The following is a 25,888-nucleotide window of genomic DNA, read 5'->3' as shown; positions in this document are numbered from 1 at the left end:
CCCAAGCCCATTAATTTTGCTTCTTTGAAAAGTATAATTTGTTAATACTTCAGTTTAATGAACAGTTACTACAGGCATGGAAAGTTATTTAAAATAGGACGTACCGATTATTGGATCTCCTCTAAATGGCATTTTTGAGAGCGACAACTTTTCAATTAAAGTGCAGACTGTAAGAAAATAAGTTTGATAACAAGGTCAATACCTTCAGAAAACAGAAATTGTAGCAATTTTGATGAGACAACCACAGGAAGTTGCATCAGCATTAGGTTTAAATTGAAGAATATTTACAAATAGAAGTTCAAAATAAGGGAAATTAAAACCTGAAAGGAAATTGCATTTGTACAAAGATCACTAGGATGCAGTAACTGTCCTCTGACATGAGGTAGTCCCACCATTCAAGCAAACTCCTTGTTTGGTGGGATGTTTTCCCCCTCTGCCATTCAAGGTGTGCATGTACACATCAGCCACATTTACTTTGCTATACAGCCTGGAAATGTCAGTGTAGCATCAGTGACAGTAAACTGAGACAAGGATAATACTACAGCCACTAAAAACTATTCAAATATCTATGACAGGTTCTCCTACTTCTTACTCACACTGTTTGTGAACCTACAAGGAGTGGCATTTATTCACTGCACAGAGCTGGGAGCTATGAAACTGGATGCAGCTTGATTTCCTTTGATACTTGGAACACATGAGGACATTCTTTTCATAATAAAGTCCTCATTAATTCTATACATGAACTCACAAACCTACTTTGAGAATTGTAGGGGTTTTTTTAATGTTTTGAAGCTTTTTTGGGGAATGGAGATTAACACAGTAAACACGGCAAATTTTCTGTCCAACAGATTGGCTGTATTGCTCAAATGAAAACTCAACACTTGGGGAATACCATGAACTTTCACCTCCTGGGGCTCCATTCAAATAAATGAGTTTGGTGTAGCTCCATCTCACTGCCTGGCTGCTTTAGAGCTGGTGGAGAGGAGGGAAAGGACAGAACAAGGTGCTATATAAAGTAATGCCACTGTTTTTTCCTCTCCTCCCAAAACTTGATTTTTGACTCTTCCTCTGGGCTCTGTACACAGCTCATCATCTTCATTTATAATCAACTTCCTGGGCTCCAAATCTACTCTAAATCACTCCTTACTATGGCAATCCCACTCAAAATCCTCTCAATACCGTGTGTCAGCTTCTCTGTGCTAACATTTATTCACAGACAAGGTTAAGTGCAATGTGACTAAACCCAAATCTCTTGGGGTTCCTCCTTAGTTCTCTGCACTTCTTTGTGCTCTGCTGTGGTTGAGACCATCATCTTCATTAGACATGCAGACAATTTGTGGAACATTTTCAATTCTTCTCTTATTCCGCCTACACAGTTGTATCATGCCAAAATACTGCCATTTCTACTTCTCCAAACCCATGAAATGTTCAGCTGCTGAAAAGCTAAAACATATCACAAAACCCCTAATTCCTTCAGCTGGCATTTTCATGTCCTTCAGCTGTAATCTCACTCCAATCCCCTTGCTCTTCCTCCTCAGTACTGACGCTCTTTTACCCACAAGGTCTGGCTGCCTTCAGATCCTCCAAGCTGGAATTTGCTCTGCAGAACTTCCTTCATTCAACTCACAAGCAGGAAACCAAGTTGGCATCATTTCCTCATCCACCCAGCCCTCTTCTTCCTGCAACACCCTTCCTTTTCACAGCATGTAACAATCTTCAAAATCCATCTTCTCTGTGATGCCACGCTCCCCACACGCTGTTGTTTATATGGCCTTTATGCTTCACTTCTGCACACACACGTGTTATGATAAAATCATTATTTCCACCATGGCTTCTGTCTAGAAGTGCAGATTATATCTCTTCTAGAGAGGGATTTGAGTAAATCACTGAAGGAAGACAGTTCAACCCTGAAAAAACTTCACTGTGTGCAACAATAGAAGGCCACATTGTGCCACGGAGCCCAAAAGCATCTCCAGCTCTTACACAGAGTTACTCCAAGTGTATTGGCACCCCATGTCCTGGTGCACCATCTGCTGATTGGCCTTCAAAGTTTGTATTTTTTTTAATTACTGTGCAGGCTTTACTTATACATTCAGCACAACATATGCAAAACAAACTGGGAGAACATGTAAACAGCCGAATTCCTCAGGGCACCTCTGGTGCTGTCCCACCCCAGCTGTGGTACTCACCAGCTGGTCTCATCAGTTCTCCTCCTAAACCCCTGCAAAACAGAAACAGCCTTCAGACAGCAACCCACCACAGGCAACCTGAGTATATATTGTCCATAGTGAGGCAAAAAGCACCTCCAAACCACTTCAGAATGAAAGCAGAGCACAAAATACCCGCAGTTTTGTATCTGATCAACTCTGCTTCCTTTTAAATCAACCTTGAACACAAACCTCTCCTGAATATTACGCTTTCTTCTTGCAAAAATGCACTCACTCCCAGTCTGCCTAATCTTTAATGTAAACAATAAAAAGACTGTCAAGTTCATTCTGCTTTTCTTTTCACTTGCTTCAGAAACATTCCAAACCCATGAGACTGGACAAAGACTTTCCAGTCACACAGTCTCTACCACCTTCTGATTGCCACAAGTGAAAAGGAGCTACATACAATTCTTTAATAAAACCATCATCTTGGTAAAACTAAATAGAAACTTCCCTTCTGAGTTCCCATTTTCACATATGTTAACTGGTTTCCTCTCCTGGGGAAATTTATCACCCTTCTCCTCTCCTGCTCAAGCTGCCTCCCAGGTGATTTTGTGTTTATCACCACAAGAAACACATCAGAAAAGGGAGAGAAACAAATGGCTCAAGCTACTTCAGACCCTCCTGAGATAAAGATGTGCTTGCTCCTCAAGGATGGTTTCACCAGCTCAGACCTCAGAGCCCAGTTCCTCTGTCTGAACATGAGCTTGGCCAGTAACAGCACTGGGAAAAGAAGATCAGAACTGGGCAGAAAGTGGGGAGAGGAAAAAGCATCCTGGAAATGGCAGGGCTTGATTCCATTCTTTGGCTTCTCCTGGCTGTGGGCAGACTCCTCCTCACCCCACTGAGCACTGTCTGCTGTTTGTCTGGATCCCTATCCCCAGGGCAACGCCTGAGGTGTTTCACTCCCTGTTACCCTCTGTGGCTTCATTGTTCCATTTTGTGAACCTTTGACCTCCCCTTCCTTTGGATATTTCCTCCCTTGACTCCTTATTGTCTCCCTCCACTTGTGCTGGAATATTTCCTCCCTGAGGTGTGCCAAACCCTAAATCACCTGTTTGCATGTCCATGCTCTGGCAGAAACTCCCAGCAAGGGGAGCGACAAACAAAGACTTGTTTATTTGCTTGTTGTTTTTTTTTTTTATTTTAAACATTTTCTTCCCTCCTCTCCTTCCTTTCCACAATAAAACTGATGTGCTCAGAAGGCCAGCTCAGCATCCTAACAACTCTTACAACTTTGCTCTCCAATCTATCCTTTTGTATGAGCTTCAAAAGTCTGAACATTTTAAACACATTTTTCCATTCCACACAAGGAAGGTAGTATGTTCTGGGTTTCTGACTGCTCAACAATTTCATTGGTGTTTCAGGTAACACAGAGATGCCAACTCCACAATATTCCCATTTGCATAGGTCAGCGCTTCCTTTAATTGAGAAACTTTTGCTTTCCACAATCAATATATATTAGGCTTAACTTAATAATCCCCAGCTCAGTTTATCATTGCAGGAAGCAAATACACATTCTATACCCTCGTGCTGATAAGGTCTGTGTATTGCCTACCCCACCTTCTGCCATGCTGTCTGCTCTCCAGCTTCTGAAAAATTTAAATCAGAAAACAAAAAAAATGATGCAAGGAGTCGAGACAGCAGCAAAAACAGCGACTGATGTGGGAAGCCTTGTTTCCTCTTCCACACTTCCCCTTTATTTTGCCTTCATCCATTCCTTGCCTTTTGTCTGTTGCTTTACTGCAAATGAGTATAAAATAATCACCTTGCAAATGTGTTTGGTGTGCAGCAGAGTCTGCTGATGCAGGGATTCAGATATGGACTGCTCTGTTCCAACTACAAAGCAAGAACTGACTCACAAAGGCTGCTCTTCTCCATTTCCTTGCCCTGCCAAGAAGGAAGTCAGGCCACTTCAAGCTGTGTTGATGGTAATAATTTGAGTGCTATCCCTTCCTCTGGCGTTTCACCAACTCCATTTAATTCCAGAGTCTGGAGCCTCTCTGAGGATTGCTGTCCCCATGCAAGAATGCAGAAAGGTGACAGGGATTTGCATGGCAACTCCTCCACGTGGCACCAGCTCCAATCCAGCCCCTCTTGAGTGGCACCATGACCTGTGTGTGCTCCTCTGCGGAGATTCTTGAGTCGGTTCTTGCCCAGACACTCTCTATGTCCACCAATATAGTTAATTTTTCCCCCTTTCCACAGCTCATGCATATTTCACTTTTAAGAACCAAGAATTCTATCATAATCCAAAATCCTTCCTCAGCCAGTGCTTGGTCTGTCAAACATGATGCACACCTTTCTATTGACTTTATCTCACTCCACAGTATTTCACTAAATTAAAAAGATACAGATCTACCTAATTCAGAGATTCTGAATTTTGCTGTATAGTCAGTATTCCTTCTTTTTTATTCCAAAGACACATCCACAAGTTGCATCACATTATTAGATGTACCTGTTTCAAGCTTTAATTATTAATTCAATTTGCAAATTGACTGATGCAGTGCCCAGCTTCCACGATGTCCTAAGCATTCCTTTGTGTGTGCAGTTCCACAGCAATGCTTCTCTCCTAGAAACATCCTGGGATGAGTCACAATTTATGTGTGGAAAATAAAATATATAATCCCTTGCAGAATTAACATTACTGACCTAAGAATGACAGCATTTATTTTATAATTACATTGGCTTGAATCAGAACCAGTGACAGTGCTGTTCTCAGGGCATAAAGTTCAAAGTACTTTTGTGGATTTATTTTTTGCAATTATTTTAAGCCTGCTGCTTTTTGTGAGAAAGCCAGAATTCCTCTTTAAGATAATAAAAACAACAGTAACTGAAAACATCTATGTTTTCACAGATATTCCAATCTGAAGCTAAAATACTGGAATAGCTGAAGAGATTTAGTTGTAAATACTGGATTTCTGGAGAGCTGAGAACATGTATTTCACCTCCTTAAAACAGCAACCAAGCATTTTCCTTGGGAACTCTGTCCCAAATAGAACTGAGGTCTCTTTAAAGGTCCAGGTTGAACATTCCCTGGGTTTGGAGGTACAGAATGGCTTTATCAGAGGGCACACAAGGGGGAAAGAGAAACTCCTGAGCACAGCTGAATAAATTAACAAAGCTTTCCTGGCCAACCCTTCAAAATACACAGAATAAACCACACTAACATGAGAAACACCAAGTTTTAGGCTACTGTAAATTCATATGCCATGTTGTATTCTAACACCAGAATGCTACAGGTGAAATGCTGGCTCTATGAAAATAAAAGCTTTCCCAGTGAGTTCAGTTTGCAGCAGAAGAATTTCACCTTCTAACACCGTAGAGGACAGTGCAGCACGATCTCACAGAGCCACCCATCTCCTGGATGCATAAAACCACTTGAACTTGGAAGGACTGCTAAGATGAGCTCTGTTGCAAAGCTGGAATTCTTTGCTGATTAAGCTCATATGCCTAAAAATCTCTTTTAGGCACACGAGTGCCAAGAAACACATTTGCCCTGAAACCATCAAGATTAGTTACAACCTTAAAGGGCTTTGAAACGAGATGAGTTTCTCTTTTGCCCAGCACCTGTCGACACCTGCGGGCTCCCTTACTCTGCTGGAAAAGCCGAAACTGGGAAGGTGCCACTTCAACTGACACTGCCTGCTGCTCCAAGCTCCTAAATCTGCTGGGCTGCCACAGCTGACGTGCTCCACAGCCAGGCAGTGTCTGCAGAGGCTACAGGGATGAGCTCATGGCAAGGCTGGGGGTGCAGCACGTCGCAGGCACGGCGCTGCCTGGCGTGGGAGTCGCTGACGAACGTCCCGACGCAGCCAGCTGGGATGGAAGCCCCAAGGGCCAATAAACACAAGCTCTGCTGAAATACAAAGTGCACTGCAACCACCTGCAGGCAGCCCAGCACTTCCAGATCCATTCCTGATCTTCTGGGCATTCAGCAAGACTCAGAAAAATATTCTGAACATCTGCTCAGCTGAATGGTCATTCAAGAGCCTCAGACCAGATGAGGCAGTTTAGGAGAATGTTAACACAACTACTATTAAAATACTGTTTTCTTGAAGGCTTTCCATTTTATTGAATCACAGAATTATTTAGGTTGGAAAAGACCTTTAAGATCATTGAGTCCAGCTACTGCCAAGACCAACCTAACCCTTTTAACATGTCTTTTAAACATGTTAAAACCTTTTAAACTAAACCCTTTTTAACACATCTTTTAAATCTAGGTTTTCAAAGACAGTAAAAACCAAGGATGGTGACTGCACCACTGCCCTGGGTAGCCTGTGCAAGAGCTTCACAAACCTTTCAGTGAAGGTTTTTTTTCCAACATCAACTTAAACCTTCCCTAGTAGAGCTAAAGGCAATTTCCTCTTTCCAATTGCTTGTTACTTGAGAGAGAGAGTATTGAGAATGAGTCCAAGGTCTCAGATGCACAACAAAAATAGATCTGATACAAAAAAAAAAAAAAAAAAAAAAAAAAAAAAAAAAAAAACCACCACAAACACAACCAGCTACAAACAATGCTGGTGGTGCAGTGGAAGCAGAATGGAAATCAGGCTGACTACTGACTCTGTGTTTAAACCAGCAGAGTGCCTTCCTAACTCAGGCAACAAAGCTGAAGGCAACAGATGCCATAAGTTTTCATCTTAGGCTTTTATACATAAAAATGCCATTTAAAACAAATAAAATACAGCACAACTTTTGTAACTTTATAACCTGTACAGTCCCTAAACAGGCACAGGAGGCAGATGCTCTACAGGGCATGGTTTGCATATTCCTTGGTGTAACCCCCACACAGAAACCCAGAAACTGCTGCACAACCCACAGCTGGAAGTGCACATGCAAATGGCTCAAACCAACCAGCTCCTCCAGACAAACCAGTGCAATCAGATGTGTCAGGATCAAGGCTGATGGCAGGAAGTACACACTGATGTGCCTGGACTTGCAGGCTCCTTTGTACTATGGTAAACCCAGAAAGGACTTCTGCAGCAGGACAGAAAAAGACTTGTATTTTTTGAAAAAAAATGGCAATATGGTAGAAGATGGGATTTTCTACAAGTAGCATAAATGAATTTGAATGCTTCAAGCGTATTCGAAACTGAGACTGACTGCAGTGTAATTCAAAACACTGTGGACTCTGTAAAGGATAATTTATGGCCACTTTTCAAAATCAGGTTAAAGATGGTGCAAGAACTGCTAGACAAAGTAAGATGGTTAGAGCAGCTCTATGCATGTCTCCATTTCTACACTTTGGCATTCTCTTGTTTGACTTGAGCTCCTTATGGATTCAAAAGAATCAGACAATCAAGAAACTCATGACCCATTTTCCAGCTCAAAATCTCTAAATTGCAACTTTGTAAAAAATATTTTAAAAACCCAAAATCCAGCATTGCTGCTCTTTATTTCCTTTTCCATCTCTCAGAAGGCAAAAAATGCCCTGAACAACTTGATCAAAGCCATCCTTGACAAGGCTGTTTAGTGGCCAGAAGTAAAAGCAAAATATCTAATAAACAGTTGAGACATGTGGCCAGATGCTCTTTGTTAATACAGTTTAAAAAACTTGAAACACAAATAAAAAACACGGGTTTTCAACATTCCTCCAAGATGTTGTTAACACTGAAAATTCCCGGTAGCAATTTCTCAAATGGAAATCTTTGGAATATTATGTGCAATAATTACTCATCATGAAACGAGTTTGGCTTGTTTCACTAAATGCTTGCCCAGCAACACTCAAATTGTTGGTTTGTTTTTATAACCTAGTTTATTTTTCTTGTCCCATTTTCAAATCTTTGATGCATACTGATATTTTACAGTATGGAGTAGGGCAGACATCTCTGTCTCAGCTAAGTATGAGAGCAAACAGCAGTGAATCAATCTTGCTTGGAGTTGAATTGAAACTCTTATCTAGAACAAAAACATTTCTGTAGGCATCTTATAAATACCATTAAGTGGAAGAAGTGCACATTATGACAAAAACAAATTACACCCAAGCTCCACCCTGACATTAAAGAATTTATGGAAGCCAAGAGAGCCACCCACAGAGACATGAATATACAGTATCAGCACTAAGCCCATTGCCAGCCCAAGCTCACTCAGGGCTGGAAGTGTCACATTTCTCTGGATGAGCCCTCAAGAAGTAAATTTTATCGTTTCTTCAGAAAGTTTCACGATTTAAAAAAAAAAAAAAAGTTGCATAAAATTTCTTCAACCTGTAATTAATAATTACATAAAAAACTAGTTCAGGTTTACTGTTTTCAGGTAAGGTATGTGTGAAGAAGTGAACTAAAAATGACCCAAAAATGTTGTCATTTAAAGAAGGAAAAACCCTCACTTGCATATACAGTTATTAGGGAACACAAGTCATTATGATTTGATTTCCTTAAATGTAGAGGCAAACTCTGAAGTCACACACCAATTTTAATTCACATTTACTTAACAGTTCCTTAAGCAATATCCCTTAATTTCCTGGAAGCTCCAACTAATAGGAAATGAAAAACAACTTAGTGAAAACTCATTTACATTTTCTTTGTCGCAAGAGTTGAAAAATTGCCCTGAATCTTTTGCAATGCTCCTGTCCTGCTGGGAAGGGAAGGGAAGGGAAGGGAAGGGAAGGGAAGGGAAGGGAAGGGAAGGGAAGGGAAGGGAAGGGAAGGGAAGGGAAGGGAAGGGAAGGGAAGGGAAGGGAAGGGAAGGGAAGGGAAGGGAAGGGAAGGGAAGGGAAGGGAAGGGAAGGGAAGGGAAGGGAAGGGAAGGGAAGGGAAGGGAAGGGAAGGGAAGGGAAGGGAAGGGAAGGGAAGGGAAGGGAAGGGAAGGGAAGGGAAGGGAAGGGAAGGGAAGGGAAGGGAAGGGAAGGGAAGGGAAGGGAAGGGAAGGGAAGGGAAGGGAAGGGAAGGGAAGGGAAGGGAAGGGAAGGGAAGGGAAGGGAAGGGAAGGGAAGGGAAGGGAAGGGAAGGGAAGGGAAGGGAAGGGAAGGGAAGGGAAGGGAAGGGAAGGGAAGGGAAGGGAAGGGAAGGGAAGGGAAGGGAAGGGAAGGGAAGGGAAGGGAAGGGAAGGGAAGGGAAGGGAAGGGAAGGGAAGGGAAGGGAAGGGAAGGGAAGGGAAGGGAAGGGAAGGGAAGGGAAGGGAAGGGAAGGGAAGGGAAGGGAAGGGAAGTATTTGAGGGACTCCCCCCCCCCTTCCCAGATCCTGTTTCATTCCTTTTAAGTGACATTTTACAAGATGAAAAATGATGGTTTTGCATCTTTGTTTCTTACCTGTACAACTGACGACTGCAAAGCTGGGGGGGAGGGGAAGCAACACATATTAATATTAATTGAGTTTGTTTGACCCAAGTGTTTTCAGTTTTCCCCCTCACATGCAATGCCATATACTGTGAGCTGTGCAAAACTTTAGTTAATGTAGAACATTAAATTCAAAGGGAAAACCTCTATAAAACAACTTCTCTATACCCATTTGAACTTTGTTTAAAAAAAAAATCAATTTAACACATTCATAAAGCACTAATTTCCTGACTTCCAAACTCAAGCTGCTCTTGCAAATACCCTGGAAGCCAGTTTGGCTTTTTAAAACAGATTTGCCTTCCACCATTGGCCTTTTCAGGATGATGATAGACTGCATTGTCTGATCACTGAAAATAACTTTGGAAGCTACAGATAGAAAAAACAACAACAACAACAACAAAAAAAAAACTTAAACAAAGGTTTAAATGTGACTGAAAAATCTTACTTCATTCTTAATGTTACAGCAAGCCATCATAAAATATCAGATTATCACATTTCTATGTAGTAAAAGCCAAAAAACCCAGATTATTTAAAATGGAGAGTTTATGCAACTGCATCATAACAGCTTAAGGCCACTGTAAGTGCAGAGATGTGCTGACCAAGCTTTCAGGCATTTCAACATGAGAAAGTTAAAGGAGGACAAAGGTGCTTTTCCAACCTGTGGCAGCAGCTCTGAGCTGTGCCCAGAATGAAACAGGCACCTGTGGATTTTGGTGGGTAAATGGTGAAGCCTGAGAGCACATCAGAGCTGGCACTGAAGGTCCCACAGATCCTGCAGGAACCAACAGGAGCCTGAATGCTGGAGAATTGTCTGTGCCATGCTGGCAATAAAATCCCAACAACATGGGATGGCTGAAAATGAAAGGGACAAATTAAGCAAAATTATCTCCATGGAAATATTTGGAAATGCTCTGAGTAGGACAAGGCTTCATAAGCATAAGTAGAGATACAGACAATGCATTAATTGAAATGCAGAATGTGACTTTTGAGGTCTATAAACAGGAAATCATGAATGCAGGGACAAGGAATGATGTCCCTTGAGCACAGTTATCCCAAGGCCAGTCAGGAGCATGAAGGAGAAGCAAAGACAAAGACAAAGGGAACCAAAGCAACCCCTTGAGGCATTTCAGAAATGTCATTTCCAACATCACAGCTGGGGCTTCAGCAAGAGGCAGAAGAGCCCCCAGTGTCACTGTGTAACAGGGTCCAGGACACCCAGCTGCCACAGGGTCTGGGGGTGTCCCAACCACTCTTGGTGACAAGGTTTGCTCTTGGCACAGCTGGAAAACAGCTGCCTTAATTGCCAATCTTTGTTAAAAATCATGCAGCATTCCAGGTTAAAAACAGATCTATGGCTACAAACCTCTTGGTGAATTTGCTTGAGTCCCTCCAATGATTGTTCACTGAAATAGTATGTTACAGATCTGTAAAATATACAAAAAATTTAACACAGATTTCCTCATCATGTTGTAAATCATTTTTTTCCATAATATCATTGTATTTTCAAACAGAAAACCAATCATTTGATTTTCAAATTATGCTCCATAGAAATATGCAATAATTATTTTTAAATAGTTCAGCAAACATAACAACAGAAATTCTTTCCTTATCATACAGAAAACTATTCCAAAAGGCTTATAAAAAAAATCAGTGTCACTTCCTAATAACATTATAACTGCCAATACTCTGATAACCCTTCTCAGCTCAGTTGTATTTTTAGACTTCAACACTTCTCTGGTTTTTCCATCTATTCCAAGTACTTCCTACTACTAAAAATGATCTGTCTGTTTTTCTTGGACTTGAACACAAATTCTTTTGATGGATATTGCTGGCAAATGTATATGTAAATATACAGATAGACTTTTATATATGCCTGGACCAGCATTTATCAGCATTAAATCAGGCTTACTCAATGAGCTGCTTGAAGAGGTTTTTCTGCCACACTGAGGAGGTTTTTCCTCCAACCCTGAAGACAAAAGACTGTCCCTACTCGGGAAGACAGCACATATATAGGGAAAGAGGAATTAATCCGTATTTAACTGATCATGTTCAATTCTCCAAGTAAGGCAGCAAATGATCTCTTTTTTTCCTGATGACGAATTTAAGACTGAAGTCTTAAATCACTGAATAAAATGTGAAGGCTTAGCATCACTCTTAAAACCAAACAAAAATTCAATGGAAACTCAGTTCAGTGAGATGAAGATTTCCATAATTATACTCAGGAAGCTTTTAATAGACCAGACATGAAAGGAAAATTTATAGTCTAGATAAGCTTGCATTAATACCTATTATTCTCTTGTGCCAGTTTACACAGAGCATGGGTGATCTCAGCACAGGCAAGGATTGCCCCGTGGCGTGTGTGCAGATCTGAGCCCACTGATAAAGGCAGAAGTCTTGGCAGAACTGAAAGAGATTAAATAATTTTAATTTTTTCTTTTAAACAAAGCATATTGACAGATCACAGTTCTAAATGGAATTTTGCCTGCCCAGAAATAACACTGGAAAAGCGCTTCTGTAAAGTCATGTATCCTGGTGACTTTGTGAAAAACAAATTTTAATGAAGTAAGTTCTGACCAACCCCACTGAGCTATTTTATACTCCCAACCCCGTCCCCTGGCTGGAATAAATAAAATAACATTGCTGTTGGGGACTGAGCTGGCTGAGCAGTCAGGGAAGTGGGGCTTGCACTGCCATGTAATTTTATTTCCTGGACCACCACAGGGGCCCAGGCAAGGTCTGCCACTGCAGGTTCTCAGGGGTTGGGCACATGAAAAATCTGTCAGTGCAGCCTCAGCATCTGCAACGGGCCCAGCAAAGGACCCTGGGCTCAGGCTAGGAAACATCTGATTACACACACAGAGTCACAGAGGAATTCTTCTGCAAATGTCAGGCTGGACAAGACAAAACAGATCCCCCACCCTTGACAACATCAAAGCCTTCTCAGCAAGAGCTGGGAATTTGAGGGGTAACTGCTGGAGTTGTTCCCACACAACTGCACCCATTTATTCACCTCAGAAGCAGCAGAGTCCAGTGCAGCCAGGCATCTAAGGCCAACACCTCAGATAAAAACAAAGCTGACAGTAATTTATCAATTTTTGCATGAAACCTGAAAATGGGTAAAGCCATCAGGGGCAATACCTCTGCCACATAATACAGTGTATCTTTATTTTTATTAAACAGATTGATTAGATCTTTGTAGGTTTCTCCTGTCCAAGCTCAGCCTGGCTGAGTAGAGCTCAGCTGGTACCTACCCACATTTGCCATATACTCAGGGGCCTGGGGAGTGATGTTGTGCAGAGCTTTGGTTGCCAGTTCTCGAATAACACTGTAAGAAAGCATTTCTGAGGGTCAGCAATCCAGTAGAAGCAATGTGCTAAAAAAATAATGAGGAAGAGACTCTTGCCCCCAACCAAATCCCAGACAAATATTCAAAATTACAGAACTCTCTGTCCATCCTGTGCTTCCCCCCTGTAAAAAGCCAACAAAAGCCCAGAGCAGCCATGCAGCCAGCCTGCAGCCAGCTTTCAGTGAAGTGAAAAGAGCTCAGAGACACAAGGAAAAACACCAGTGGGGCTGGTAGAACCTGAGGGCTCATTCTGTGCACTGGCAAGGGACAGAGCAGTAAACTGTGATTATTTCTCATGATGCAAACTATGATCAGCACTGATAGAATCTCACTGCTGTGATATGTACACATTTCAAGCTTTGTGAACACTGAATGTGAGTAAGCACCATCTCTATGCATGAAATCTGTTTTAATTAGGATAATTGTATGGTGACAGTGTTTACCCCTCACATACACTATATACACCATATAAATGGGTTTTATTAATCTATTAACAGATTGAGGTCATGGCCAAAAGACAAAATTCATAAATCTGTTTAAGTGACAATCTGCTTGGGAGGTACAGATGATATCACCTACTACTTACCCAGTTTCCTTCAGTCAAATGCTGCTGCAAACCCAGGTGCGAGTGAAATTTATAAAAATAATCTACAAAAGCCTAATATGCAGAGCAGTCAATTCCTGGATATTAATAATTAGATTTTATGAACTTACCTATCCCAGTGGTTAATCTTCATGTTAACTAAATGATCAATCATTGGTTGTGTATACTCAGAAAAGCCAGCAATATACACACTGAAAAAGAAAAAAACACAGATATGGTTTAGAAATATAGTCCAGAGATAGAGAGTACAGAACCAGTATCTGTGTGCATTTGGCACAGCCTGTTTCAAAGGTTTCAATCCTCTGGTTTTAAGCAAACCAAAAATTACTTAAATGTGCCTTCTCCTAAATGAGATGCAGCTGAATGATAGGATGGGAAATATTCTGAATTATTGAAAAAACTTAAAATCACTTCTGTAAAACTTTCAAATTGCTAAAACCTGCTCTACATACAAGAAGCTTGACAAGCTGTTACATTCCAGAAAATCCAGATCTGTACATTAACTTGAATAACTATTTCAGATTGGAGAAACACATCACTGACATCAACTACAAGACAGAGGAAAAATGAGTTACAGAAATGTATTACATCCTCATATGTACGATGCTCCATAATGGAAAAGGGGTTTTCAATTTGTCCTTTTTAAAAATCAAACATATGCAGAGAGTTAATTGTGACAAAAGCTGTGAAAGCTGCAGAGTTCAGGTGTGAGATGGAAGCACTAATTACCTGAGGAGCCTGAATTACCTAACTCACAGCCACACTCGCCTTCCAATCTTCACAAGCATCAACTATGGAAAGCCAAGGTCAACACAAGTGAAGTGAAATGTTTTCTCAGTACATCTGATGAGTGTTAAATCACTTTGGGAAGCCAAATAATCAGCAGGACATGTTTGTGTCAGAAGGGCACAAAGGGACTCAATTTCACCTTCAAAGGGACCTTAATTTCACCTTTTCATATCTTTGAGTGATTAACTTTGCAGCTCTAATGGTGTTCCATTAATACACCTGTGTGCAGTCAGAAGCAAACAAAGAGAAAAACCAAATACTGCCACATGTTCCCATCCTGATATCTATGGAATTCATCAGAGAGGGAATCCTGAAATCCACAGCCCAGACCTCAGTTATTTGAACCAACACTGGACACAGAAGCACCCTGGACTGAGCCCTAGAGAAGGATTTGACAGTTGGTTCAAATTGTTGTTGATGCCAGCAGAGAAAGGATAAAATTCACACCTCTGGATCCTTTCCCTGTTCTGCAGGAACACACAATAACAGATACATTTCCTCTGCCATGTTTGAGCTCTCCTCTCTTCTTTGTAGTTGCTTTTTTGAGTCCCAGTTTCAGCACCCAACATTTTTGCCAACCATTTTAATTGAACTTCCTTGCCCAGCTAAAAATCCATCTCTTGGGTCACAGGTGTACCTAAATCCCACTTTTAGTTTTAGTTTATTACTATCTTTAACTACAGTCCTCATCTTCTGTGCCCTACTGAGAATTTCATGCAAGAGGCCTTGCATACAAGTCTGTACTTCCTGAGGATGGTGCTGGTTAGATTTTTGTACCTCACTCAGGTTAAGAAGTTTTTCCTTAACTCTGATTGTACCAAGCTCAGAACTCCTAAAATCACATAATCTCTTTACTGCCAGTTCATAAAAAATAGTTTTCCTTAACCTTCCATCCTCAGAAATGTGGTATTTGAGCTGAATCCTCCAAATACCCTCAGCAAAAAAAGGCATCCAGTGTGAAAAACCTGCATTAAAATATTTAGATTTGAAAGGTTCTAAAAAACTATTTATACACACACACAAATATTTGTAAATATACATGATACTGCCCCTATACTGGAACATTACCATCATTTGTGAACAAAATTCAGCTGTAGAAATTGGCACCTTTTTTTTAAATGGTTTTAACGCTCAACATTATCATGGTACCTGTTTTCTGAGTAGTCAAATATATATCTGGGTGCCTTTTCCTTTAATGTTACTCAGAGGAAAATAAGGAAATAGCCAAGTAACTGAAGTATTGACCTGAATAATGACAGCCTGCTTGAAGAGCAGTGTCATTTTTTGAAAGCAATAGAATGAATGAGATGGCAAATATTTTACAAAAAACTAGTTTGATTAATGGCACTGAACACAGTTTCAGATAATCAAAATCCTAAGTGCATAAGATTATTTATAAAAAGATTTACAAATTTATTTCTTCTGCTGAACAGTTTAAAGAAAGAAATCAACAGTAAAAATATTTTCACCTAGGTAAGTGGCACTCAAACAAAAACTCTGGAAATCACAGTGAAAGGAGTTAAAAAAAATTTTTTAAAAAATTAATTACCAATTCAGCTCCTGAAGTCAGAAGAACATAATCAGTCTCCAAGCCAAAATTACAGAAAATAGAAAATAAAACCTGCTTTGTCACTTTTGAATGTTTGCAATTTTCTATTAGTACAAAACCTCAGAGCTTCAGAGACCACGTGGATGCCACACACATGGATCTCGAGCATCATGGAAATAACCAAACCAAGCTCCTGCATTTCCCCATCTCCCGTGGGTGGGAGCTCTGGGGAAGGCTGTGGGAGGAGGGTGGGGACCCCAGAAGGGCTGACAGTCGGTAAAAGGTGAAGGGATGAACAGACTGAGATGATTCTGCACAAAAGGGACAAGACAGAGGTGGACATATCGATAAAAAAATACTTGAGGTGAAGACAGAGGGTTCCAGTATGGATTATCTTAAAACCTCTCAGTGGAAGTCACAAAAGCTGGCAGTGGAACATGAGCCATCATGTACCTTCTGCTGTTTCTGTTCCCCAAGGACATTACCTGCCCAAGCCTTTCTGACCCGTTGGGCTCTGAGCAGCCCCACAGGGCAATTTCCTGTCTCCAGTGGGGCTGAATCACTCCGTGGGTGCTGCTGTGCTGCTCTCCCCACCCTGGCTCTGCACACAGGCTGGACTCCAGGCCAGACTCTGTCTCAGACAACTCAAGCCACAACCAGCCCCTGCTCTTCGTCATTTCCTCATGAGGAAATGCAATATTCTTTCCTTCTGGCCATCCAGTTTGGCTGCAAAGTCTCCTGATTTCAGCACCTCTGACTATGTTTCCAGAGCTGACTCTGTATTCCAGAACAAACCCCTGGTCTATAACCACACCACCCCAGTTTGGGTATTTCCCATCTGCTCTTTGCAGACTGTACTGCAGACATCAGTCAGGTTTTTCAATCATATAATGGTTTCATGATCACCAATTTTGTTTTCTTTTTTCCCTACTATGAGATAGGATCAGGAGAAAAGCAAATCAGGCTCAAACTTAAAGGGTATAAAGATAGATTTATTAATACACACTAAAAGAAGAATGAGAATCATTCCTTTTTAACTAAACCCCAAGCTGTGCTAACCCATGACAATACATTACTGACACTGTGGCCAGCTTTCCACTGAGCTAATATGAGCACTCGAGTTAAAGGTCTATGCACAGACCACAAATTCAACAACTTGGGCAAACTGGTTTTTTAAAATGGGTATGACTTGATTTTTTCACCCATGTCAGAGTCTATCTGCCATCATACCAGCCTCTCCCTTTGACTACAACTCCCCAGACCTCCTCATCTTTTTCAGCCTTGAGCAGCTTAAACAGTTTTGTGACACCTCTTGGCTGCTTCCTCCTCACAGTCAAGGAAATCCCAGCCATGATTTCACTCTGCCTCATGCATGATAATCAGCTCAATGCAAAAACAAAAACACAATTCTGATTTACTTAAAACCATCAGTATTAAACAAGTTCAGTAAGGTGAGGCAATCAGACAGGTATTTCATTAGGTACAAGATGTCCCCCATATTTAGGAAAACTAAGGATTGGAAGCTTACCTTATAGTCAAGTAACAGTTAACTCTATTACCAACAGCAAAATAATCAGCTGCAGTGAGAATGTCGATGCCATGGGGGAAAGTGCCCTACAAACAAAATATTATTTTAAAATGTATAATACAGTCCAAATAGGCAACACGATTGAAAACAAATCTCTTGCTACTCTCCCAAGCATGGAAAAAATACAATTTAATTTATAGTAAAATTACTTGCGCTAGAGACATAAAGGACATTGAATATATAAACAGCAAAATACCTCACTCTATTTGTGAGTCAATGATAAACAGCCCAAGCAAATGGCAACAGGCAGTAACCTATGCAACAGCTCCCTTCACACCTCCCAGTCATACCAAAATATATATTTGGTTAATGCATGACTATGTATATACCCAAAAGATGATTCCTCTAGAAGGATTTAGATAAACATAAGCATGGTTCCAGTTTATGTGAAGGCACAAGGTGAGTTTAATGAAATATAAAATTAGAGATTTAGGTACCAAGAAGTGCATCACATGTAGAATACGCAAGTTTCTACTTATACTTGTATTTTATGACTCATTAATGAACTAAAAAATGGGGTTGGTTTGTTTTTAAAATGAACACTGGTTCCCAGCAAAGTCTGAAACAGTGAATCCTAGTGAAGGATCCCACTTCTGCCACCACTTCTCAAACTAGTCTGTTCCTAGAAGATAGATTTTCTTTCAAAGTATGAGATTTGCACTTAGAAATCTGCATTTCTGTATGCAAGACACAATTCAGATATCCAGAATTTTATTGACTCCAGCTGGTTTAACAGAGCATCAGCAGAGGCAGCACAGCACCCATGAGCCACGATGAAGAACACATGGAAAAGAGCCAGCTGAGACTGGCTCCACTCACTTCCAAAAGGGACACTCAGAGGGTATTAAAACAATGAGGCTCCCTGGAAGGACAGGTTTGGGATGTGATGCAGGTTTGTTTACAGCTCACTCATCCCTTCCACATTAGGATCCAGCCATGCAAAACTAGTGGGGAGTATCTCTCCATCTGAGCCTGAATCACTGAAGCAGTTTATCCTGGAAGCAGTGGGAGCTGCCAGCTGCTGCCAAGCAGAATTCCAGTGCTCCCAAAAAAACAAGGCCTGAAATCTAACTGGACCAAGGAGAGACAGAGTGTTTATGGCTTATCCAAGGCTGCAAGTCTTAGTAACTCAAAGGTTAAATGAATGCTCTGTCCAAAAGCCTCAGGAAACCCTGATTAGGGGCAAAAAGGTACATGAGAAACACCTCAGTATGATGTAAGGCCGAAGAGCAAGATGTACAATGGAAGATATAAAAATGCATACTACATAAGGAAAATCTCAGCCAAACAATTTGAACTCTAGTTGCCAGCTGGACCTTGCTATTTGTTCCCCAGCTGTGAGTGTGCCAGTTTGATGCCATCTCCCAGAGGGCACGGTGTCACCAAGCCTGTGGGTCAGACAGTATCATTCCTGACCTCAGGAACACAGAGGTCACGGCCAGTGGGAGAGCTAGCCTTTACAGGAACAGCCAACAGCTTCTCTTCTCTCAGAACACTTCACACTTCCCCAATATAGAAGTTGGTATTATTAGAAGTACGTGCATTTGTCATGATTCATGCTCAAAAAAAATCTTCAGATTTTTCAAAGCTTCCATTTACACACAGTGTAAGTGGCATTTTCACAATGGCTTCTTCTGTGGCCATCAGCAAGCTCTGGATTTGGGACATGGGGAATTACAAAGCTGAAGGAGGCAGCAACCAGGGAACAAGTGAGGGCAACCTTTTTCTCCAGCTATTTAGTACTTCCACCTCAGGTGGAGAATATGCTTTAGCTCCTTCCAGTTCAGAGAAAGGGTGTTTCTTTCAACACACTGCTCCACAGGGTGGATCTACTCGTCAAGTAACCATTTTCCTAAGCACCAAGGAATGGTTCAGCAAGTAAAACTTCTGACCTTCTGCAGGAACCAACTGGAGCCTGGCAGCTCCTCCATGCCATGAAAACTCACTGTTCACTGCTGATGTGCCAACACAGAGGCTGAAATCATCATCATGTGAGGACACATTTGAGTCGTGGGTCAAAGCAGAGTCTGTAAGGAACGTTTCTGGCTGTGAACTACCATGGACTGTATTGCTCAGGTTAAGAAATAAAATAGAATTTTTGCTACATGGAAGCTCTTCTAAACCTGCAGCACCCAGGAGCCCTCTCTGCCCTGCAGCTAAGCCAGGGTAAGGTGTTATTTACTTTGTTCAACACCTCACACTGCAATCAGGCTGGACTGCTGTGGGATACCCAACCTCTCCAGGGCAGGAACTGCAGACCCAGGAAGAGTCACCCTGGCTTCTGTTCATCACAGACCCAGCTGGGTCAGGTCACCAAAAATGCCTGCTCTCTTCTTCCTTGTTCTCCTGCACCCTTTCTCTGCTATTAACTAACTTCTGTCTAGAAATACACACTGAACATGAGCAGATGGCTTAACAGCCAGAGTTCTAAAGGAGTAATATTGTGGCTGAGAACACAGAGATTGTCAGGAATGCTGACACCTGACAGCATTTTAACAAAGATCCCTTAAAGAGCAGTTTATTGATAACAAAACTGCTTTAATCACACTCAGATGCCCTGCTCTCTTCACAGGAATACACTGTTCACTCCCCACACTCTCTCTCTCTCTCGTATATTCAGTTTTATTAATTCCTGGTGAGAAACCAGTAAATTCAAAGGTTTATCTTATTGGCTTCTCCTCCAAGCTTGAAAAGCAAAGTTGTCTTGAGGATTTTAATTACTTAAATGTTGCTAAGTTACATAGGAACCTACCACAATACTTTTTACCAAACGACTTGGGTACCTCCAAATGTACCAGATTTCTCAAAATATCTAGGTGGTACAAGAGACAAGCCCAAAAACTGAGTTGAAATTTCTTGAGCCTTGTTTACTGTGGAACTACAGCAATTATTGCACAGCCCACTTCAGTTGTTCTGTTTCTATTCAAAACTAGAAAATCAATGAAACAAAAAACACCAACCCAAAAACATGCACTTTTCCTGTTTTAAAAGCACTGTAGTTTCCAGGGTGTACAATGACCAGCTCAAATGCTGGTTTTGCTCTTCTGAAGGACTGAAAATTACTAGCAAGCTCATTTTCTTCCCAAACTGGAATACTAAAATAAAACTCATACCTCAGAAAAATATTCCACAAGAGCTTGCTGCCCATAATGAAAACAATTGTTTTGTGACATTCTTTCACTCAATTTTTCCAAAGCCACTGTGTTTAATTTTGATTTTAGGCACTCCATGCTTACAGTAACCTCTGAGGCACAAATGAATGAAGATGCAGGGAGGTCACCATACCTGTCTTCCAACATTCTCCTGGAAGGCAGCCTAAGGAACAGAGAACAAACACACCAAAACGAGTCAGGTTTGCTTTTTGATAAACACCAGATGATGAATTCAAAACACACAACAATATAAATGACCCATGGCTTTTCTGTTTTAAATAAAGTAAACTTTGTCAGTAGAACAAGCCCTCGGGGCTTTTCTGTTTGTGCTGTTCCTGGAGCCGTGCGTTGCACGGCAGCAGTTTGAGAACTCAGGTTTGTTCAACTCGTCACACCCACACCAGTGCTGGGGAGTAGTGACACGAGGCTTGGCCCTGGGATGGAAAGTCAATGCCTGTAGACAACAGCAACAACTCACTCTTGTCTGACTTCAACATCATTTGCTACGAGTGGGCAAAGTTTAATTCTTCATCGGTGAAAACTCTGGGCAAAAACCATTGAGACTGCAATACTTATCTGCAGGGTATGAGTCTGAAAGCATGCTAAAACACTGGGCTTGTAAAATTTGAAGGCAAAATTCATGTATTTTCCACTATTTTTTTTGTGTTTTCCACTAAATAAACTTAAAATCTTGCAAAAATGCAATGAAAACAACCATAAAGTTAATCTATCTACTTTTGTATGGCATACAGAAGAAAACCTACTTAATTCCCTACTTGAATTTTCTCTCTCTCACAAAAAAGCCCACTATTTTTATCCCTTTAAAGGCCATAAAATCCTAAGCACTAATATAAAAGCTTCTGTAAATTTTAACTCTTAAGAGAGGGAAGATCATTGTTCTCAGGACACTCCTCCACAGAACTGCCACTCTCTCTGCACACACAGCTTTCCAATGATGGGCAACACTTTTAACGGACAGGAGGGAAGTTCCTCGTGTTTACTGAAATGCCACAAGAATTTGAATGGCCAGAGCTTCTGTATTTCCTCCACAAGCCCAGCAGCCCTGTGGTAATCCACCTGTGACAACAACAGGTTGAGCTGGCTCCATGAAGATCACACTGTGCAGGTGGAGCAAGGGCTGACGCCAGCCGGGATGGAGCCGGAGCCTCCCGGAGCGTTCCCGAGGTGCTGCTGTCTGTTCAGGCTCCTGCTGCCTGTTCAGGCTCCTGCCTGCAGCCCCTGCACACCTGCCCGGGCAGGTCCAGCTGCTGCTGGCAGCACAGGGCACAGAGCACAGCCTGGGAGCCCACCCCTGCCAGCAGTGCCCCTGGGCAGCACATCTAGCCAGGATGGAGCAGGAGCTGAGGCTGCAGTGGTGCCCTGGGGCTGCAGCAGTGCCTTGGGGCTGCAGCAGTGCCCTGGGGCTGCTCCTTGCTGGATGCTCCAGCCCAGCTGCTGACACGGGTCTTTTCCCCTCCTCTCCTCACTCCCAGTCACTCTGCAGCATTCATTTCTTTCTACTTCCTTTAGGTCCTGTTTTATGCTACCCTCAATGTTTTACTGCAGGCATAGGCTGTACTTTATGCTATGCACCCTCTGGAGATCAATCAGATCTCATTAACTTGTAGCCAGTTATTTGTGCAGCTCTGAGGTCCCCCTTGGTGAATAGAAGGCGATTAGGTGATAATCTTTTAGCCCATTCTATAAAAAAGGATTTGTTTGGGATGCAGAATGTATTTTCTGGTAACTGGTGTATCCAGAATCCCAGTCTAATGAGGTTAGTGGTAGACTGGGCAGGGCTGGGTTAGCAGTTGGACATGATGATCTTAAAGGTCTTTTCCCACATAGATGATTCTGTATTTTATGCTGCTGAGACCCTTTTTTACTCAGCACAGGCACACTTCAGTGAGGATGGCATTCTCTATCATATCCAAGGGATTTCATAGTTTAACCACTGCATTAAATGCCATTTAAAAATGTGCTGCTCAGACAAGTCCCCAAATGATACAAAATCTGTAAAGCCCTGAAAGTCCTAAAAGATGCCAAATTCCTAAGAGATGCCAAATAGTTCAAGTGTTTTTTGAGAGTAATTTTTCATTTTTTATACAATCCCCTTCTGGAGACAGAAAAACTGGATACAAAGATACTAATTTAAAGATTCCATGAAATCAAAACCAAGGTGACCAACTGGTCTGGCAACCTGAACACTCTCCCACAAAAACTGAAAAAAATATTACAACATTCTCTAAAAATATTTAGTTTAAAACTACATACTTTAAACACTATAAGCTAAACAAGAGAGGGAAAAAAAGCCTCTCTTTGAGATGTCAGAGCTGAATAGAGAGCAATTCAACATCACTTATTCATCTGATTATTCCTTAGACTGATTATTCATGAAAGATTTGCACAAGCCAGCCCAGAATGCTTCTGGAGCTTCAAAAGCAGAGTCTTGTTCTATTCTCTCTAACCTCAGGGTTCAAAATGTCTCTATTCACCATTTTATTTTATTGGTGCTCTGCATTATAATATATTACATATTGTAAGAGATGGAAAACCTAGTAAAACCTGTTGTTTATTTAAATATGTGTTTAACTGTACTAATGATTGGAAATATTTAGCACTCCCAGGTATTTTTCTTCAAAACTGTAATAATGGCTGGTAAACACAAAATATTTCTTTGCCTTTCTAAAATAAAAGGCTTTAGTAATTTCATCAATGTCCATCAAACAGCTATTCCAAATTCTGACCAGTTCTGAATTAGAAAGTACTAGTGAAAAAATTAATGAGACTGGAATTAGCTGACTTGCAGACAGCTCAGGAGCCTGGGCTACAGCAGAAGAGGAAAGTGAGGAGAAATGTGCTGGGTTTTGGAATTAGAAATACAGATACTCAGGCTGCACTAAGCTCTCAGCTTTATTCTGGCTGCTTTAGCACACAGCTCATGTCAAACTACCAGCTGAAGTGTAGGAACACACTGATGATCACACAAGACAATTAAATCAAGCCACCAAAGGTAAGCAGCACACTTGTAGTGGCAATTGTGTTATAAAGATTTCCCCTTGGTGTCCACATAAACTCTGATTCTGAGGACAATTCTAAGAGGTCACACAAATAATTCACTTTTCACCACCTGTGCTCTCTAATGTTTTCTGCAGAAATTCCTCTAAGGAAATGATTTGAAAAAAGGGACTTGAATTAGCCAAGAATAGCCAATTCTATAGTTTCTAAAATGCAAGAGTTGAAGTCTGGGGGAAACAGCATTGCTGATATTCATGAGTTGTACAGTATGGAAAGAGTTCTGGCACTACTCAGCAATCTGCAGCATCTTGGCTTGCTCTGGTCTGAGCACCTTCAGGAGCTCTGGTGGGGTTGCTCAAGCACTGACTCACTTCCCCAGCAATTACTCTGCAGCTTCATTCAGCAGCTTCAGCTCCAGCAGAGGTGTGGCTACAAAAAGTCAGGATGCTGTCCAGGTATCCCTGAGAAACCCTCCTGTGTTATAAACACATCAGCTTGCAAAATTTCAGTCAAAAAGTCAGACAGACATGGTAATGTGTATATTGCAAAGATTGTCTGGTTTTTTGTTTGTTTGTTGTTTTTTTTTAGCACATTCACAGTGACATTTTTTTGTCAGGAACAGAGACATCTGGTTCTTTGGCAGGGACTCACTCTTTGGTCCTGGTTTGGGTTCATACAGTTATAGGGTGGAGTTTTTTATATTTGCATAAGATAATTTGGTTTATCTGTTAAAAAAGATACAAAGATACAATTCATACTTTTTTTTTAAGAAAGCAAGTTCAATATCTACAACACATAGACTTGAATTCTCCTAGATAAGGTGTCTATTCTTTCTTTTCAAATTCTATAACTATAGCAATCTGTAATTCTCCATCCTTTCTCTTCTCTTAAGAATACTTCTCTCAACAGCATAAATATTTTCTACAAAAAGCTTCCACAGAGTATACCTTGGTGTCAGTTCTATTCACTGCCTAACAGTATCTGACTAATGGATTTTTCACTCTTTTAAAAATTCCCAGTCCTATAGAGTTTTATATAACAACTAAAAATACATTTGAAGGAGAGAGATTATTCTAGAAGTATTCAGCTTACCATGATTAAAGAGTAACAGCTGGTGCAAAATCAGAAAAGTGTAACCCCACAAAACTCCCCAGCTTGGAGACTTGAAAAAGAGCCAATATCTGTGTATTATGTAGGACCCTTTTGTCTGTGATCTTGTGACTAAAAAATGCTAAATAATTATTTCTTAGATACTTCATCTTGATCATCATGACAACAATACAGCAGACTGTTAACTGTGGCCATAAATCAAGATGTACATCTGTGGATTATATAATTTAACATCTAAATTCACATAATACATCAAAGGATTTAAAGAATCACTTCTTTTGTTCCCAACATAATACTTTGCTTCTCTACTGTACTTCAACATAAAGTCTACAAATTATTAAATGAAAACAAACAAAAAATAACAGAGGCATTGAAGCTGGAATGTGGTAACTTACAGAAGCAGCTCTTCTGCAATTAACATCACGATCAAACACCGCAGCAATAACCAATGCACTGAGGAAATAAAACATTGAGCATTAGTAGCAAATATATGAAAAGAAATGTGCAATGCCATCATTTCAACATTTACCCTTCTAAGCAGAACAGGCAGCACATCTTCTAAGGAGCTTATTATTTAGAAATACAAGCCTGAACTAAAATCTGAGTTGAAGTAACCTTGTACTTTTGTGACTCTTTAGTTTGCTGTGGACTTCGCACAGCACAACAGCCATCCCACTGTATTAAGGAATTTATGGAATACACAAACACATCTGTAAACACAGAAATTTTTAAAACACGTTTTACTGCCTAGAAAAGTTTTCTGGTTTAAAACCTGAACATAATCATGTCTAATGTGAGACTCAGTGCAATTTTAAATTAAAACTTGGAAATACAGTTTCTCAATAGCCAAATGTACAGCAAGTCTTGTGTAAGGCTTAAACACAACACAAAGTGAAGCAATGGAAACCAGCAGTTATCTCCACAAGAACAGTCACATCCTGTAAGGCACAAAAATCAAACCATATGCAAACTCTGGAAAAAAGTAACCTACAAAGCAGTTTTTTAGGGTGACCTGCAGAGACAGAAGGATGATTATACGAAACAATTTCTTCATGCATGAAGTCTGGTGACCCTGCACGGGGTAATTCTTCTGCCTCAAAAGAGCTGCTGTTCAAAGATGTGCTACACAACACAGGAGAGAGAATATATCCCAGTCTGCAGCTTTAGAAATCCACCTCCAGCATTCAATTAACTTCAGCAACAAATAAACATCACTTCAGGAGAATCATTTAAGCAGAAAATTATTCC

At 40.9% G+C, this 25,888-nt stretch overlaps 1 protein-coding gene across 2 annotated transcripts in view; it reads right to left on the bottom strand.

Moving 5' to 3' along the window:
• TBCD (tubulin folding cofactor D) overlaps nucleotides 1-25,888 on the bottom strand; it is a 116,931-nt gene that overhangs the window by 34,819 nt on the left and 56,224 nt on the right. For both annotated transcript variants that reach the window (XM_083874335.1, XM_083874334.1), the window contains exons 15-24: nucleotides 25,036-25,093; nucleotides 20,646-20,675; nucleotides 17,301-17,386; nucleotides 13,545-13,625; nucleotides 12,736-12,809; nucleotides 11,770-11,887; nucleotides 10,848-10,908; nucleotides 9,458-9,480; nucleotides 2,190-2,221; nucleotides 105-167 (exon numbers count right to left, since the gene is read on the bottom strand). In XM_083874335.1, the coding sequence (XP_083730461.1) occupies nucleotides 105-167; nucleotides 2,190-2,221; nucleotides 9,458-9,480; nucleotides 10,848-10,908; nucleotides 11,770-11,887; nucleotides 12,736-12,809; nucleotides 13,545-13,625; nucleotides 17,301-17,386; nucleotides 20,646-20,675; nucleotides 25,036-25,093 (626 nt within the window). The remainder of the gene's footprint in view (nucleotides 1-104; nucleotides 168-2,189; nucleotides 2,222-9,457; nucleotides 9,481-10,847; nucleotides 10,909-11,769; nucleotides 11,888-12,735; nucleotides 12,810-13,544; nucleotides 13,626-17,300; nucleotides 17,387-20,645; nucleotides 20,676-25,035; nucleotides 25,094-25,888) is intronic.

Source organism: Zosterops lateralis (assembly GCF_965231275.1).
Source record: "Zosterops lateralis genome assembly, chromosome: 18".
In the NCBI taxonomy this organism is placed as follows: domain Eukaryota; kingdom Metazoa; phylum Chordata; class Aves; order Passeriformes; family Zosteropidae; genus Zosterops; species Zosterops lateralis.
Note: the sequence above shows the minus strand (reverse complement) of the source record. Positions and strands in the feature narration are given on the sequence as shown.